Source organism: Myodes glareolus, chromosome 11 (assembly GCF_982192425.1).
Source record: "Myodes glareolus chromosome 11, mMyoGla1.1, whole genome shotgun sequence".
In the NCBI taxonomy this organism is placed as follows: domain Eukaryota; kingdom Metazoa; phylum Chordata; class Mammalia; order Rodentia; family Cricetidae; genus Myodes; species Myodes glareolus.
This window is the reverse complement of record NC_142036.1, coordinates 81,679,001-81,693,745: the sequence shown is the minus strand read 5'-3', so window position 1 is coordinate 81,693,745 and position 14,745 is coordinate 81,679,001. Positions and strand designations below refer to the sequence as shown.

Sequence of the window (14,745 nt, the reverse complement as noted above, 5' to 3'; positions counted from 1 at the left end):
TGGCTAATTCTTACATCTTAATTGAATCCGTTTCTATTAATTTGTGTATCGTCACGTGACTGTGGCTTACCGGCAAGATTCTAACCAGCGGCCATTCTAACCAACATCCATTCTAACCAGCAACCATGTCAGGCAGGAGATCCATGGCATCTGCCACTCTGCCCTTTTTTCCAGCATTCAGTTGGGTCTTCTCCACCAACCTAAGTTCTGCCCTATCAGGCCAAAACAGCTTCTTTATTCATTAGCCAAGGAAAGCAATACATAAACAGAATGACCTCCTATACCAGACACTGCCTTGTGTTCTGAACCTGGTGACACAAACAGGATGGAAATCCATGGTAGAACTAACCTTGTCACAGACCGAAGATCACGTGATGCTTGAGAAATGTTGGAAAGGAGTGTTATTCAGTCCATTTCTGTTATCTCAAGGTCACTGAACGTAGAGTGGTGTGTAACAGCTCAAGGTTGGCCTTGGATACCGGGGCAGAAACAGGGGGTTGTATTTGGTAGTACATGAATTTCTGTATTTCTCAAGTTCCTGCAAGATGCATAGATCCCAAATGAATCCCGATGTCAGAAAGAAGGCACTGCAGCATGGGGCAGGCCTACGATGGAAGTTAGAATGTGGCATTTATCCATTGTTTCTACATTCATTTAAGCACCAAAAGAGCCCAAAAAATAACACTCTGACTCTTTCTGCATTTCCTGTGGTTTCCCTTACACCTTTGTAAACCGTGCATCCCCGCAGCCATGCGTCCCCGCGGCCCTGCTTTCACACCGACAGCCGGCTGCAAGTCCCTTCAAGTTAGTGATGACACGTGTTAGTTTCCGTCTGTTGCTGGGATAAAACCCTGACTGAAAGCAACTACCCACCAAGGACTGATCCTTCCTGGATCAATTAATAATCAAGATAATCCGCTACAGATATGCCCACAGACTAGTCTCATGTAGGCTGTTCCTCTCAGACAACTCTCGGCAGTGTTGACAATTCAGGCTCACCAGGACAGCCATGGTTCTAATTTTCTCCTGCAAAGGAAAAGATAGAGTAAAGGAGGGCAGTTCTGCCCCGCCCTTCCACAGGAGAGCACACATCTCTGCTGACTCCCGTTCTCTTGTCTGGCAATTCTTCCCCAGAAACTTAGGGAAACAGGAGCACATTTGACAACACTGAGGCCTGGCCCTGTGCTGGTTTCCTCCAGGGACTCGTGGATGGACTGAGGAGGCGGCACATCTTCCATTTCATAAGAAGGAAGGAATCGGGTCCTCTTACTGCTCTTCTCCTTTGCTTCTGTTTCTCTCCCCAGCTCAGATCCGAATCTTCAAGAATTCTACCCCTCCTCCCCTTTGGCTGCCACCTTAGGATCCTCATAGTGCAGATCTATTCACGGCAGGCATTCGGCGAGGTGAAAGGTTGGTTTTCAGGGTGTTCTCGGAGTCCTGGAATGTCTATAGATCCTTCATGACCCACGCCTGCATCATCCCGTCTTCCGGCTGGCACTACAGTGCTCCACGCCAGCCTTGGAGATTTTACAGTGATCTCATTTAAAGCTGGTATTTAATTTTGAGGGCATGTGTAGCTGGAATTTTCTTTGCACTGTCAACCAGCTCCCAAATAAAGATGCAAAGACTTATTATTAATTATGAATGCTTGACCTTAGCTTAAGCTTGTCCCACTAGCTCTTTTAACTTAATTTAACATGTTTCCATTCCCCTGTGTTTTGCCTTGGGGTTTTTTACCTTTCTTTCATTCTGTATGTCCTACTTTCCTGCCTCCCCTGCATCTGGCTGGCCCCTAGAGTCTCCCTCGTGTCTCTTTGGTCTCTTTTTCTTTCTTCCCTAGAGCCTAAACTCCTCCTCCTACTTCCTCTCCCTGACTGGAAGTCCTGCCTATACCTTCTCCCTCACTATTGGCCATTTGATTTTTTTATCAGAACAATCTGGTGCCTTAGGCAGGAAAAGTAACACAGCAACACATCTTTATATAATTAAGCAAATGCAACACATCTTTGCATAGCTAAACAAATATTCTGCAACAGGCACGTGTCTGTTCTGTTGAGAAACACAGAAGCATGAGTTTCATCTTGGTGCTAAATCGAATGTGAAATGACGCCAGAACCCGAGACTGGCAGACCGTGTTCTGTGTTGAAAGTAGTTGGCTCCTAAGTGACCTTTCAGACCACAGCTTCTTGATGAGCTGCAGATCTTTTGAGCAGGAAGATGAAGCCAAAAGTTCTGTCTTGGAGAGATGTTATCCCGTCTTTGTGTCCCCAGGGTGGAAGCATTTGTGCTGTGTTTTCCTACACCATGTTCTATCCACCTTGCATTGTCAGCTTGTCAAGGGCAAGGAGCATCGTTTGTGGGGCTCGGACTGAATTGTGGCAGCTGCAGTCATTGTAAATAGTGCTTTGGCAGGGCTGGTGAATGATACGGTATCATCTGCGACTTGCAACCACATGCTCGACTTGTAATACTTTTGAGTAATATGCTTTGAGTTTGGGTTTTTTAAAGCCCTAGAACTCGGAGATTGAATGTCTCTGCACCCATCCTCAAAGCTTGAAAATATATATATTTTTTGTTCTTTACATCAACAAATGGTATCATTGAACCGGAGAAGGAGTCCCTACCGTGTAACACTATTTAACTTTTCTTTGCCGCTGCCTTAGAAAATTGTATTTGAGGATATTTCTTTCAGATATGCAGATCTTAGTAAACTTCTAGTCTGCACTTACAAAATGTCATTATGTAAAGGCAGTGTTTGTGGCACTATGCTGGCGGTCGGGACATTTTTTTTTTCCCCTCAGCACACTGACGATATACGTTTAGTGCTTTGACCCTCACATGTATATTTTAAGGACATGAATATAAATGAGGTTTATGTACATATTTATTATTCTAAATAATTAATTTAGTTCATTATTGTACTCTAAAGGAAAGCTTAAGTTAAGGATTTTTAATATTTGAACATTGTAAATGGGAAAATGAGCACCATCCATACAGTGAATTTTAACTCAGTGCTGGAACAGACGTCCTGAGTCTGAATTTCCAGCTCCCCAAGCTTGTTGTGAATTGCTCTGTAGCTGTTCAGTTCAGAAGATGACCAAAGATGTGAAATCAAGGGGCCAACACACTGTGTCACCATCTTTAGTGATCTTATCCTCATTGGGGAGAAAACTGCCACTGAGAAGTAGACAAGGAGTATAATTTTGTATGAAGGCTTGGCTTCTGTGCAATAACTGGTGACGAAGTTAATTTTCAGCTATGGGCCTGTGTCTTGCAAGAACACATGTAGAAAGTCCACGTAGATTAGTTGAGCGTTTGTTCCCAAAACAAAATTTTGAAATATATGCTTTAGGAGTGTTCCGTGGAAATGCAAGCAAAGACTTCATCTCTATGTGTTTCCTTTGGAGCTTTGCTTCACTAAGCTAGTCGTCTTTAGTTTGTAGTAGAGCATTGCTACGGATAACAGAGGTGTCATAGTCACGTCTTCAAATCATTTTAGTTTTGCCTGTGGGTTGTTCTTTCGGCATGCTATTTCATGACCTGAAGTCTAAACGCAAACATTGCTTGGTCCTCATCCATTTGTATTGAGAAATTAGAAGTGGCTTGTCATTTCATGGTGCATAAGTCAAAGTCATTCTTTGAGCTGTCTCTGAAAGTGCTTGTTTTCAGCGTGGTCTGTACTTCACAACTTACTGGTAGCTGCTGTGGCAGGTGTCCCTTACGTTGTGTGAGTCCATTAGAAACATCTCTCAGCGGTTTCATGCTTTCTTCCTTCTGTGGGTTCCATGTGTTTGTTCATACTCCATTTATAGGCAAGACATTCATGTAGTCATGAAGGAATTGACTCCATGTGGTTCCAATAAAGAGAATGCCAATCAGGCTAAGACTTAAATTAATACTACCTTGCAGTTTTCAGGGAAGGGGGAGACTCATTCCTGTAGATTAGATAAAGAATGAGGTAATGTAGTTAGAACCCAGAAAACCAGTTTAAGTAGCTTCTTTGAGAGAATGAATTTCAACAGAGGATGATTCTTGGAGATTTGAATTCTTTGAAAATATACACAATGAAACGAACTTGGCTGTTTCAGACCAAAACATATTACAGTAATGATCATGCTCCCATTCGTACCCTCAGTGATCACATGCTAGAAAGTTCGGCCTATTTGAATCGAGAGGCAATTAGGAGCTCAAACCAACACAATCCCATATTCACAGAGCCTTTCCGAGTGCATTGTCCAAATGCTGGAGATCATAAATGGTGAGACGGACATATCTGGTGCCGTCGTGCGTGCAAGGTGGAATGGGAGGACGCAAGTCAAGGAAGGACCCTGAGGAAGATGGCTGACATAGGAAGGACACAAAGTCTATCCTGGGTGCAGGTTTGTTAGGCATTCTCTAGACAGGATTTAATCTACTGTATGTCCAGCAATGGGGCTCAAAAAAATATCTAAGTTATATGAAGTCATCTTTCAAGGTGCATGAACTCTTGTTTTTCAAGCAGAAGTTTTCTTGAGCATTAGCATGAGACCGTATGGTATTTATTGTCAGAGTTAGAAACTGACTTCATAGACTAGTGTTTGTGTACAGTTATAAGATGACTGTGTTTGCCCCATCAACACAGTTGTTATTTTTATCTGTCTTGTGGTGATTTGGGTTGTGTTTCTTGTCCTGTATTTTGCTTTCTAGTGTTAATTTTGTTTTGAGATCATAAAAGGCCTTGAGACATCTCTTAATGCCCATTAACTTATTGGCATGTTTTGATTTTTTTTTTTGACAGATTCATGTGTTTCTTCAGGCTTTCAAAGATATTCCCCAAAGTAGCAGAAACTTGGTTTGGTGGTTAGGGTTATATCAGAACCTCGTTACTTGAAACAAAATTAGAAATAAGATTAAAATTCTCACCTTTTCAGTGTCTTTTCAACCTGACATAAATTGCAAACTGGCTTCAGAATGTGTGGTCTATTTTTGGGGGTGGTGGATGATGACATTTCTGTGCCTGTCTCGAGTTGTTCCCTTTGTTTCTCCATCTCCGACATTCAGTCTCTGTCATTCCGAAAGAAGCCTGGATGAGTCACCCAGATGCACCTCTTCCTTAGGTGGTCCATCCTCGTCTGCCTTACTCTGCAGTAGTCCCTAAATCAACTTATCTAAAGCAGCCAAAGCATCAATCTATAATTAATGGTGCCCCTCCCCACTCCACTGCAAGTGTTGAGAGCACTGAGGAATACGGGGATTATGGCTGCGGGTTTAGCTCTGACGAGGATGTCTCACTGAGTCACCCTTGATTTTCCTCTAAGAGAGACTGCTGGTATGCCGCGGGCCTGACAGGGCTCTGGGGAGGAGAGTGGGCGAATAGACAGAGTCCCTTCTCATTTCACGTTTACGTTGACGATCTCAGGGAAAGAAACTAACAGTGTGAAATCCAGGCCAACCAGTCCCAGTGCTGCGTACAGCATGTATTCTTCATTTGTTAGTAACACCTTAGTTAACCACAGCCAGGCACCTGGAGGGAGGGAATGGACCCCGTGGGACTTGGAGCACACAGCCCCTCAAGGACCTACAAGCACTGTCACGGCCCTTATATGCTGCTTTTTATAGTCTTGATATTTTATATTTTACCTGTGGAGTATTCCACATATTTTTAATGTATATTCATAGTGTTTATTTCAAGACATTGACCAAGTATATGAGCTTAATGATTTTCTTTTGGAATATATAAGCGTAAAATAACAGGAGGCCCCCGTTCGTTTCCTAGGCCGCAGCGTAGCTGGCTCTAACCGATTGTCTCCTGTTGTCTGTGTCATCTCTCCCAGTTATCGCCAGCTTCCGAGGCACCGTCCCATATGGCCTGTCACTGGAAATCGGAGACACCGTTCAGATCCTGGAGAAGTGCGATGGTGAGCGGCCTCATTCTTATGGCTTGAAGCTGTGTGAAGAGATTCTTCTTTACAACTCTGCATGGCCTTTCACAGTGTGGCTGTCCATTTCAGAACATTTCCCTGGAGTCAGAGCAAACTATTTTTTTGACAAAACTTGTTCCTTACATATTTAATGTACGATCATGAGAAAGCAATGAAGTATTATTTTTAAGTTGATTGTATTTTTTCCGAATTTATTGCCCCTTTTCAGCCCTTCCATGAGAAGTAGAAAGCCCTGGAACATGTTCTGTTTGTAGGAGTTCATGGTGAACGCTCAGCCTGGAAGGTTTTCCTGTAACCCTAGGGCTCAAAAACAGTGAAGGACATACTCCAAAAATGGAGCTCCTGAGGTTGAGCCTCAAAAGATGGAGCATCTGAAGTTGAGTAGCAAGAAACCCAGGAGGATTGCCCGGCTTCACTCTAGCCTTGTAGTCTCTCTGCTCCAAATCTAGAATAAAATTGTGCAATGAATTTGAAATGTTAGTAAACATAGACCCTATTGCAAAAATAAAATAAGAACAACAAAAAATAGCTAGTAAATTACAGTGAGTTTCTTTATTTAAGCCTTATGCTTTTGATTCAAGCCCTTATTTCCACTTATACAAATTTCTGGTAGAATTTTAATAAATCAGTTTATGAGTGAAATGCTTAAACTTCGGATTAATTGATCTCTCACCTAGCCTAGTCCTAGAACCGCTGTGCTTATGCATAGAATAGTCATAGGAAGATTAAAATTCCAACATCAAAGAACACTTCATTTCTTATCTTTAAGTATTATCATGGTTTATGTATTAAAATGTAATAACAATTATGTCTCCACAGGCTGGTACAGAGGATTTGCCTTAAAAAACCCAAATATCAAGGTAAAAATGGTTATTTATAACTGTAATTATAAGATTTATTTTTTACTGAAGATGATTATTTAAATTATTTTGCTATACAATTGAAATTCAAGTTGGACTCTTAATTAGGCTCCAAAACTGATACTACAGAGTCTCATAATTTTGGGAATTCCTTTGAACTGGGATTAATATTAAGGTAAGACACTGAAGCCATAATTCTCTATAGCCCTAGAAAATTATGCTGGCAAGTGCTTAAACTCGTTAGACAGAAGCAAAACCTTTTGAAGTATTAGTTTTCCAGAGAGGTAAATTAAAATTCAGGCTGAGGAAATATATGACAAAGGAAATACTGAATAGTGATACTTAGTTTTGAAATTTCCTGTGGTCTTGTTGGTAAAGACGCCAGTATGGAGGAGTAGGTTCATTTTAGTGTCATGGTAAGGGTTCCTTGGGTGGTGGGGGCTGAATTCAGAATGCAGCACTTGGAAGCGCTCTTCTCTCTTGCTGTTCAAGGAGGGCCCTGAAGAGCCACTGTCTGTATTCATATTAAACCAGGAGGAAGTAATGGGACTTTGGTTTTATCTTTCATTTGGGAAGTTTGTGGCTTTTGATAGTCATCGTTACTTTGTTTTATTCCAGCCATCAGTAGCTTTTAAATGCCCCCCAGTCTCCCAGTTGTTCTGTTTGTTTGTTTGGCAATATCAGGAATTAAGCCTACAGCCTCCTATACAGCAGACAAGTGAAGCAGCGGAAGGTACTCACGTAGCACCCACAGAGCTCGGCTGTCAGCTAAAGTCATTCATTATAACGCAGTTTCACCCTGGTCTGATGTTACAGGTCTGTGATCCCAGCACAGGGGAGGCTAAGGTAGAAAGATTACCGAGTCTGAGCACAGCCTGGTCTACATACGTGAGTTCCTTGTCGGCTGGCCTGTAGTGTGAGACCACGTCTCATAAACCAATCACCAAATAACAACAACATCAAAGGTTTTTATTTTTTTCCATTTATAAACTACAGTTTTTATATAGAAGTATTGAACACTTTTTCTTTTCTGCTTTATGGAGAACATACTTGTTTAGCTGGGCAAAGTCGTAGCCCAAAGCCAAAAGTCAGCTTTGAGGAGGAAGCGTAGCTGCAGGATTGCCACAAGTTTAAGGCCAGCCTGATCTGTGTAATAAATTCCAGGTTAGACAAGTCTACACTGCAAGATTCTGTTGCAAAAAATAAGTAAGTGAAACAAAAAGGATGTGTTCACTAAGTGAGATTTTCCCCTGTTATATTTAGAAAAATCTCTAAATGTGTAAAGTTGGAATAGGTACTAGAAATAACGGTTTGTCCCACATTGCATGTTAGCCCTTAGAGTGGGCTGGTGTTGTGCCGTTCCTCATGTTGTCTGGGTTGTTAACTGTTTCAGATATAACTGCTGAAGAGACAGCTAGACCATAACCTTCATGTTTTCTCTTCCAGGGAATATTTCCTTCCAGCTATGTTCACTTGAAAAATGCCTGTGTGAAGAACAAAGGGTAAGAATGCATTGTATTAAGAGTGGAAGGTTTCCCACCGCTGCCTTGGAATTGAAAGGCTTAGGAATTGTATTGCAAAATGACTTACAGAAGATCAAATCATGTTCTTTGTTGTTTGAGAGGAGATACTAAGGCAACAGATAGAGTTAATTCCAGAACCCAATTCTAAGTGCTGAGGCCCAGGACATCCTAGGGTACGGCCATCTCTTACTGTCCATCAATAATGTTCAGCCACAGGGGCATCCCAGGGTACGACCGTGTCTCATTGTCCATAGATCATCGAACTTGTTTAATCTTAAACAGAGAAACTGGTTCTTCTTTGTTTCATGATTTTTTAGGGACCCATGCCAGGCAGAGGCCTTAACATGGTGAGTAAGAATGCTTGTTATGCAAACCTGACAACCTGAGTTTGACCTTTAGAAACCCCACACAAAGGAAAAAGAAAACTCCATGAAAGTGTCCCCTGACCCGCACATGTGTGCAAGAGCACACGCATGACCTCACGTGTACCATGCACACATACTACTAACACAAAAAAGTTAAAAACAAAACTGTATGTGGTGGTTCACATTTAAGCCCAGCACTCAGGAAATAGAGACAGGTAGATCTCTGAGAGTCTGAGGATAGCCTGGCCTGCGCAGTGAGCTCCTGGCCTGCCAGGGCTACGAAGTAAGGCCCTGTCTCAAAAGCATAAACACAGGAAAGGCAAAGTTACTCTCTTCCCCTAAGTGAGCCACCATGTGGATGCTGAGAATAAAATCTGTATCCTGTGTAATTGTGCTGTGGCCAGAATGTGAACCCCCCAAAACAACCAAGAGACCAGATCTGATGAAAAACAAAGAGTCTCTTTTTTTTTTAACTTTTTAAATTGATTTTATTGAGCTCTACATTTTTCTCTGCTCCCCTCCCTTCTCTCCCTCCTCTTTTATCCTCTCCTGTGGTCCCCATGCTCCCAATTTACTCAGGAGATCTTGTCTTTTACTATTTCCCATGTAGATTAGATCCATGGATGTCTCTTAGAGTCCTCATTGGTGTCTAGGTTCTACCAAGGATTTTCTACAACTCATAAACACTTTTAGCAACGCAGCAGGATACAAGATTAACTCAAAAAAAAAAAGCAGTAGCCCTCCTTTATAATGATGATAAATGGACTAAGAAAGAAATCAGAGAAATATCACCCTTTACAATACCCACAAATAGCATAGAATATCTCAGAGTAACTCTAACTAAACAAGTGGAAGACTTGTATCTTTGAAGAAAGAAATTGAAGAGGGGGTGTGGTTACTGCATTCCACCATTATCAGTCAAGCACTTCCAGAGCCCACCAGCTAACCTCTGATTGCTTCGGACCTTGTGGAGGATGCCTAGCAATTTCTTCTAAGTTGGTAGGGCAAGGTCCAGCAAGTTCGGGGGGGGGGAGGGCTCAGCACACATCCTGTGCTGAATTAGGGGCCTACATCTTGGGCGGGGATGGGGGGTGGGGGGGCTTTTCTGCAGCCTGTCATGGTTGCCGTAGTGGTGGTGGTGACTGCTAGGTGAGGTCTGGGCCCTTCAATTTCAGCCAGAGCTCTTAACTGTTGAGCCATAACTTTAGCCCTGTATTTTTGATGTTGTTCCTGGTGTACTGAAGTATAACTGCCCTGATGCTATGAGCCCTAAGAAACTGTAAATGTGGATAAAGGTGTCCCAGAATTTGCTTGTTTGAGTTGAAGACTTACAGGTTCTAGGCCTTCTCGAGGCCTGATGGTACAGAACAATGGGAACTCGGGGTGAATGGCCTCTTTTCTAAAAAGGAGTTACTGCAGTTGGTGTCCAGGAGAAAAACTTTGTCCTGAAAATGTTCAAGGACACAGAATGTCGGCTGCTTGTTTTTCCCAAGAGAAAGATCTCCAGAATGTAAATATCACCCAACTTGTCTTAAGCATATTTTTAACGTGATGGACTGACCGCTGGGATGAAACTGATGTAAAGTTTGTCCCAGAATAGCTGAACGAAATACATTTCAGGGCAGTTACTAAGATAGTTTATTTCAGCACTAATTTAGGGGTTTATGTAATTAATACAAAAGAGCTGTCCTGTCTACATGGTATTTTGTGCTTGAACTTTTGCATTTTGTTTGAACAACCCCAGATGAGCTTTCCACATATTGAAATGTCTGTTTCAGAGCAAAGCAGGGTCCATGGTGAGGCTCTTGAAATTAAATGATAGTTCGTTAGGGCAGGCACCTTCTGTATTGTTTAATTCTTACCGAGACCTTACTTTTAAAATGTTGAGTGCAGTGGCAAGGATTCCTGGGGATCTCTTGGTTCCTCTTGGGCTTTGTATAGGATCACTTTCTAATCTCTGAATCCAGATATTCATCGCCTAAATTGCAACAGCTGCTTTAAAAGCTGAGTAAATATTCTACCTTTGGGAAGTGCCATGTGTAGGTTCTTTGAACCGTCCTGTATCCTCCACAGGGTTTATGTCACTGTTTACATTCTTGCTAGTTTTAAGTTTCAGTTTTACATTTTAAGCTTCACTTATGCCCTAGAAAGCAGTTTTTTTCTCTTTCTTTCTTTCTTTCTTTCTTTCTTTCTTTCTTTCTTTCAATGATGAGAATGAGGGGAAGAATCAAGGCAAGATTTTAGTTTCTACATTCACGTTAGGAAGGTTTCCCCAAAGACAGCCTTACATACTTGGACATAATATCCTAAGGACCTGCTGAGCAGTTTGCCTCATGCTAATAAGGACTCTCTCTTGGAGTTTAATAAGCTGTTTCCTTTTACATATGAGATGCTGGCCTTCGGACAAATAAACCTGAAATAAAGGAAATAGTCTCCATTGATGTTGCTGATTGCATTCTTCTGAGAGGCAGTAATGATAATGACCATGTAACCTCTTGAACCTGCACAAACCCAGAAAGGATTTGACAAAAGAAACTGGAGATGAAGAAGATTCTGGTGCTAAAGGCATGACCGAAGGGCAACCTAAAGCCTCTACCATTTATCACCTCCTGATGCTTCCCTTCAGGATAGCCATACCTACCTGACTAATAATACTTATTTCTGGCTGTAAAAGAAGAAATGAAGAGTTTATTATCTTAAACACAGAGAAGAACCTTCTGCAATTGAACATGCTAATGTCTATGACATATTAAGCCTCGGCTGTGCTGTATAGTAACAGTATTAGCCAAGCACATTTTTTTTTCCATTGGCCTATTCCAAATAATATAATGAAGGGGTTGGTGAGTGCAAATGGATGCTTAGGGAATGCTCTAGTTATGGGTTAGCTTCAAGTTCAGGTGGCTGAGTAGTATTTCTTGGGTGCCACAGGTGGCCTTATAGTTGGTGTAGTCTGCTGATCTTGTGTGGCAGATGAGAGCAATTGAGAGATTATAGAGAGATTAAAAGAGTTGTCTACTGGCCACGCTGTCACGGAAATAGAATGCTAATGTTCCTTTCTCACATTCAGTCTTGACCTAGATCAAGTGGCTGGGCCCTTGGCCATTGTCCTACCCGCACGTCTAGCCTTCCTCATACAAGCACATAGTCACCTTTTGGTTGCTGCCATAACTCAAGGGGCTCTCTTTCCTGGTTGATCTTCTTGAGTATTGTCTCTGGCACTTATATGTATGTTTTTGTCACCTGCAATTTCGCAGACAATTTGAAATGGTGATTCCCACTGAAGACTCGGTAATCACAGAGATGACGTCCACATTAAGAGACTGGGGAACCATGTGGAAACAGCTCTATGTTGTAAGTAACTTTTTCAGGGTGTGACTTTTAGTTTGAGAATTGTCTTCAGAAATATGTGACCATGAGTACCCGTCAACAAATATGTGAGAGCTTGCTGTAGGTCACTGGTTCTTCTTGGGAAGGCAGGGGTGTAGATCTTGCTTAGTCATATTTTATATTATAATCTCGTTGTCCCCACGGAGCATTGAGTTTACGCATTGTATTTCAATACCACAAGGACATAAAAGATAGGTTTTCCAACATCTAGCCAAATATGAGTGTTTATGTGGACCTAGTTTTAGATTTCCTGAATATTTTTAATTTCAAAGATGAGACCATTATCAATACAACTTTATTGGTGGTGTCCTTCAGCACATCCTACTTCTATGAATGATTTGAGTATATTGTAAATGAAAACTTAGCTAGGGTCAGAAAGTATTCTAAATATACTAAGGAAGGAAAGGCAATTTTGTTTTGGTGAGTTTTTTTGGCAATGTTCTTTAAAAAAATGGCTAAGAGTTATGTCTTAGTATTAATTTACTTGTTATAACTAATTACACTGTTTGTTCAGATAGCCCTATCCTGCTGGAGCTGGTGGCTTTAGAACTCACTAGGAAAATCCACAGGACAGTGTAGGTCTTAGATGAGTTGCTGAAGTATGGTCAACAGTCAGATTGTACACCTCTGGGACTCTGTGCTGAGACAGAGCCAGTAAAATACAAATGTGACTGTTAGATATTTTTTCTTCATTTTAATTAGAAAGATCATAAAACACAAGTATTATTGCGCTGAAAGTAATTTTGTAAAGTATTCAAACTAGTACATCTTTAAAATACTCAACATACTATATTCATAATATCTCTGTCTCTCTCTCTCTCTCTGTGTGTGTGTGTGTGACAGAGGGAGAGGGAGAGGGAGAAGGAGAGAGAGAGAGAAAGAGAGAGAGAGAGAGAAAGCACACGTGCACACACATATTCTGTGTCCTTTTGTAGTTGAGCAAGGGTGTCCACTTGTTTTCTTTGCTATGACTGTTAGTGAGTACCAAAGTTGATTTTGTCTTGTTCAGTTATTTCTACATGCTTTTGAGGTCATAACCACTCTGGGGCATCTATTCTGGGGATAGATTTGGTTGCTTTGAAGAGCTGTATATAATAAAATCTACAAGTAATATTTTTGGCTACTGTCCTGAGTAACAGGAAAGAGATTGATTAGCTAACACTGTGTGATACTGAGATAATAGACAGTTGTTTGAGGAGCAAATATGAAATTCAGCCCAACTGTAGCTTGACTTTCAGAACAAGGATGACGCAATCATGTTGGGCTTTCTGGTTTCTCTTTTCCTGGTTGCATAAATGCTTTGGTTCAATTTATATTTCTTTTTGCTTTTTTTTTCCCCAAGACAGGATTTCTGTGTGTAGCCCTGGCTGCCCTAGAACTCACTCTATAGACCCGCCTGGCCTCGAACTCAGAGACTGCCTGTCTCTGCCTCCCAAGTGCTGGGATTAAAGGAGTGCACTGCTATGCCCAGCTAGCACCTAAGCTTTTCCCTGAAAGATGTCTGATGAAAACAATAAGTTTTGTAGATTGCAAATAGTATATGAGGTAATGTATTGTGGTTCTGCTTCTTCTTTGGGATGGCTGGCTAGCCTGATCTATGAGGGTGGAGGAGGCAGAAGCAGGGAACAGGGCTCAGATGGCTCTGGGCATAGTGGAGATGACTTCTGTGAATCAGCTCAGCTTTACTCCAGAGTATAGGAAATATACAGGATTTGCATTAAGTGACACCGTCCTATCATAAGGCTTCGCATGTAGCAGCAGGGTCTCATAGCAAAGCTCCTAGTACAAATCTTAGTTACCATGTGTGCAGCAGGGGAGGCTTCTAGCAGGAAACTGTGCCAAGGGTCGCGCTAGAGATAAATCAGGCATGGAGGCTTAGAAACAGCTTTCAGATAAAGTCAGTCCTCTGGGCCCAGAGACATTCTCCAGATAAGGGCAGGTGGAGAGCAGCAGTTTTGCTGTGGGGGAGGGAGTCTTCCATGTTGCCAAGCTTAGAGAAAGCTTCCAGGCTATGGTAGACTGCAGCCTAGGACCAGCAGGATCTCCCAACAATGTATGTAGGCGTTTAGCCTATCAGAGAATGGTAACTGCTCAAGAAATTCTAGTTTGTTCTTTTAAATGGTGTTATTAAGGGCTTAGATAATAACCTTTAAAATATGTCTAATAAATCCAGCAGCGTAAGCAGGAAAAACGTCGAGGAAGCATGCAGCTGTCTTGGTGCAGCCCCCGAGCTATGCTTTCCTTCGCCCGTCCTCCCTGGGGCTCCTCCAGGTGCTTTTATTCTTGAATCTTAGCAAAGATGATTTATCCCAGGTCCCACACTAAGCAGTACCGCCGGAGTCAAAATCTAGGTCTCCCGCCACTGAAACCTGTTCTGTTCTCATTTGAAAGCTAGTGAAACCTCAGCCACCTCTAAAATAGGAAACCACAGTTCATTTCTGGATGCACGTCCAAAGGTACTGTGGGGATTTCTAGGCATTGTTTCAACCCAGTTGTTTAGTATTGGAATATACTCTTTTCATTTACTACTAAAAAGAATACGTTTTTTAAAAAAATATTTCTTAGAATGCTTCTTAGCTCTCCATTCTTTCCAAATTCAGTGTTTTTGCAAAATATAATTTTGTGAGCAGATCCACTATGTTCTTCATCGTTTTCGTTTTGTGTGTTTGCTTTCCTGTTTGTGTGATAA

General features: G+C 41.7%; 1 protein-coding gene across 1 annotated transcript in view; it reads left to right on the top strand.

Moving 5' to 3' along the window:
• Window positions 1–14,745, top strand: part of Dock4 (dedicator of cytokinesis 4) — a 392,500-nt gene that overhangs the window by 174,386 nt on the left and 203,369 nt on the right. Inside the window, 4 exon segments of the mRNA XM_087911826.1 lie at window positions 5,814–5,897; window positions 6,741–6,781; window positions 8,228–8,283; window positions 11,924–12,020. Of these exon segments, the coding sequence (XP_087767952.1) occupies window positions 5,814–5,897; window positions 6,741–6,781; window positions 8,228–8,283; window positions 11,924–12,020 (278 nt within the window).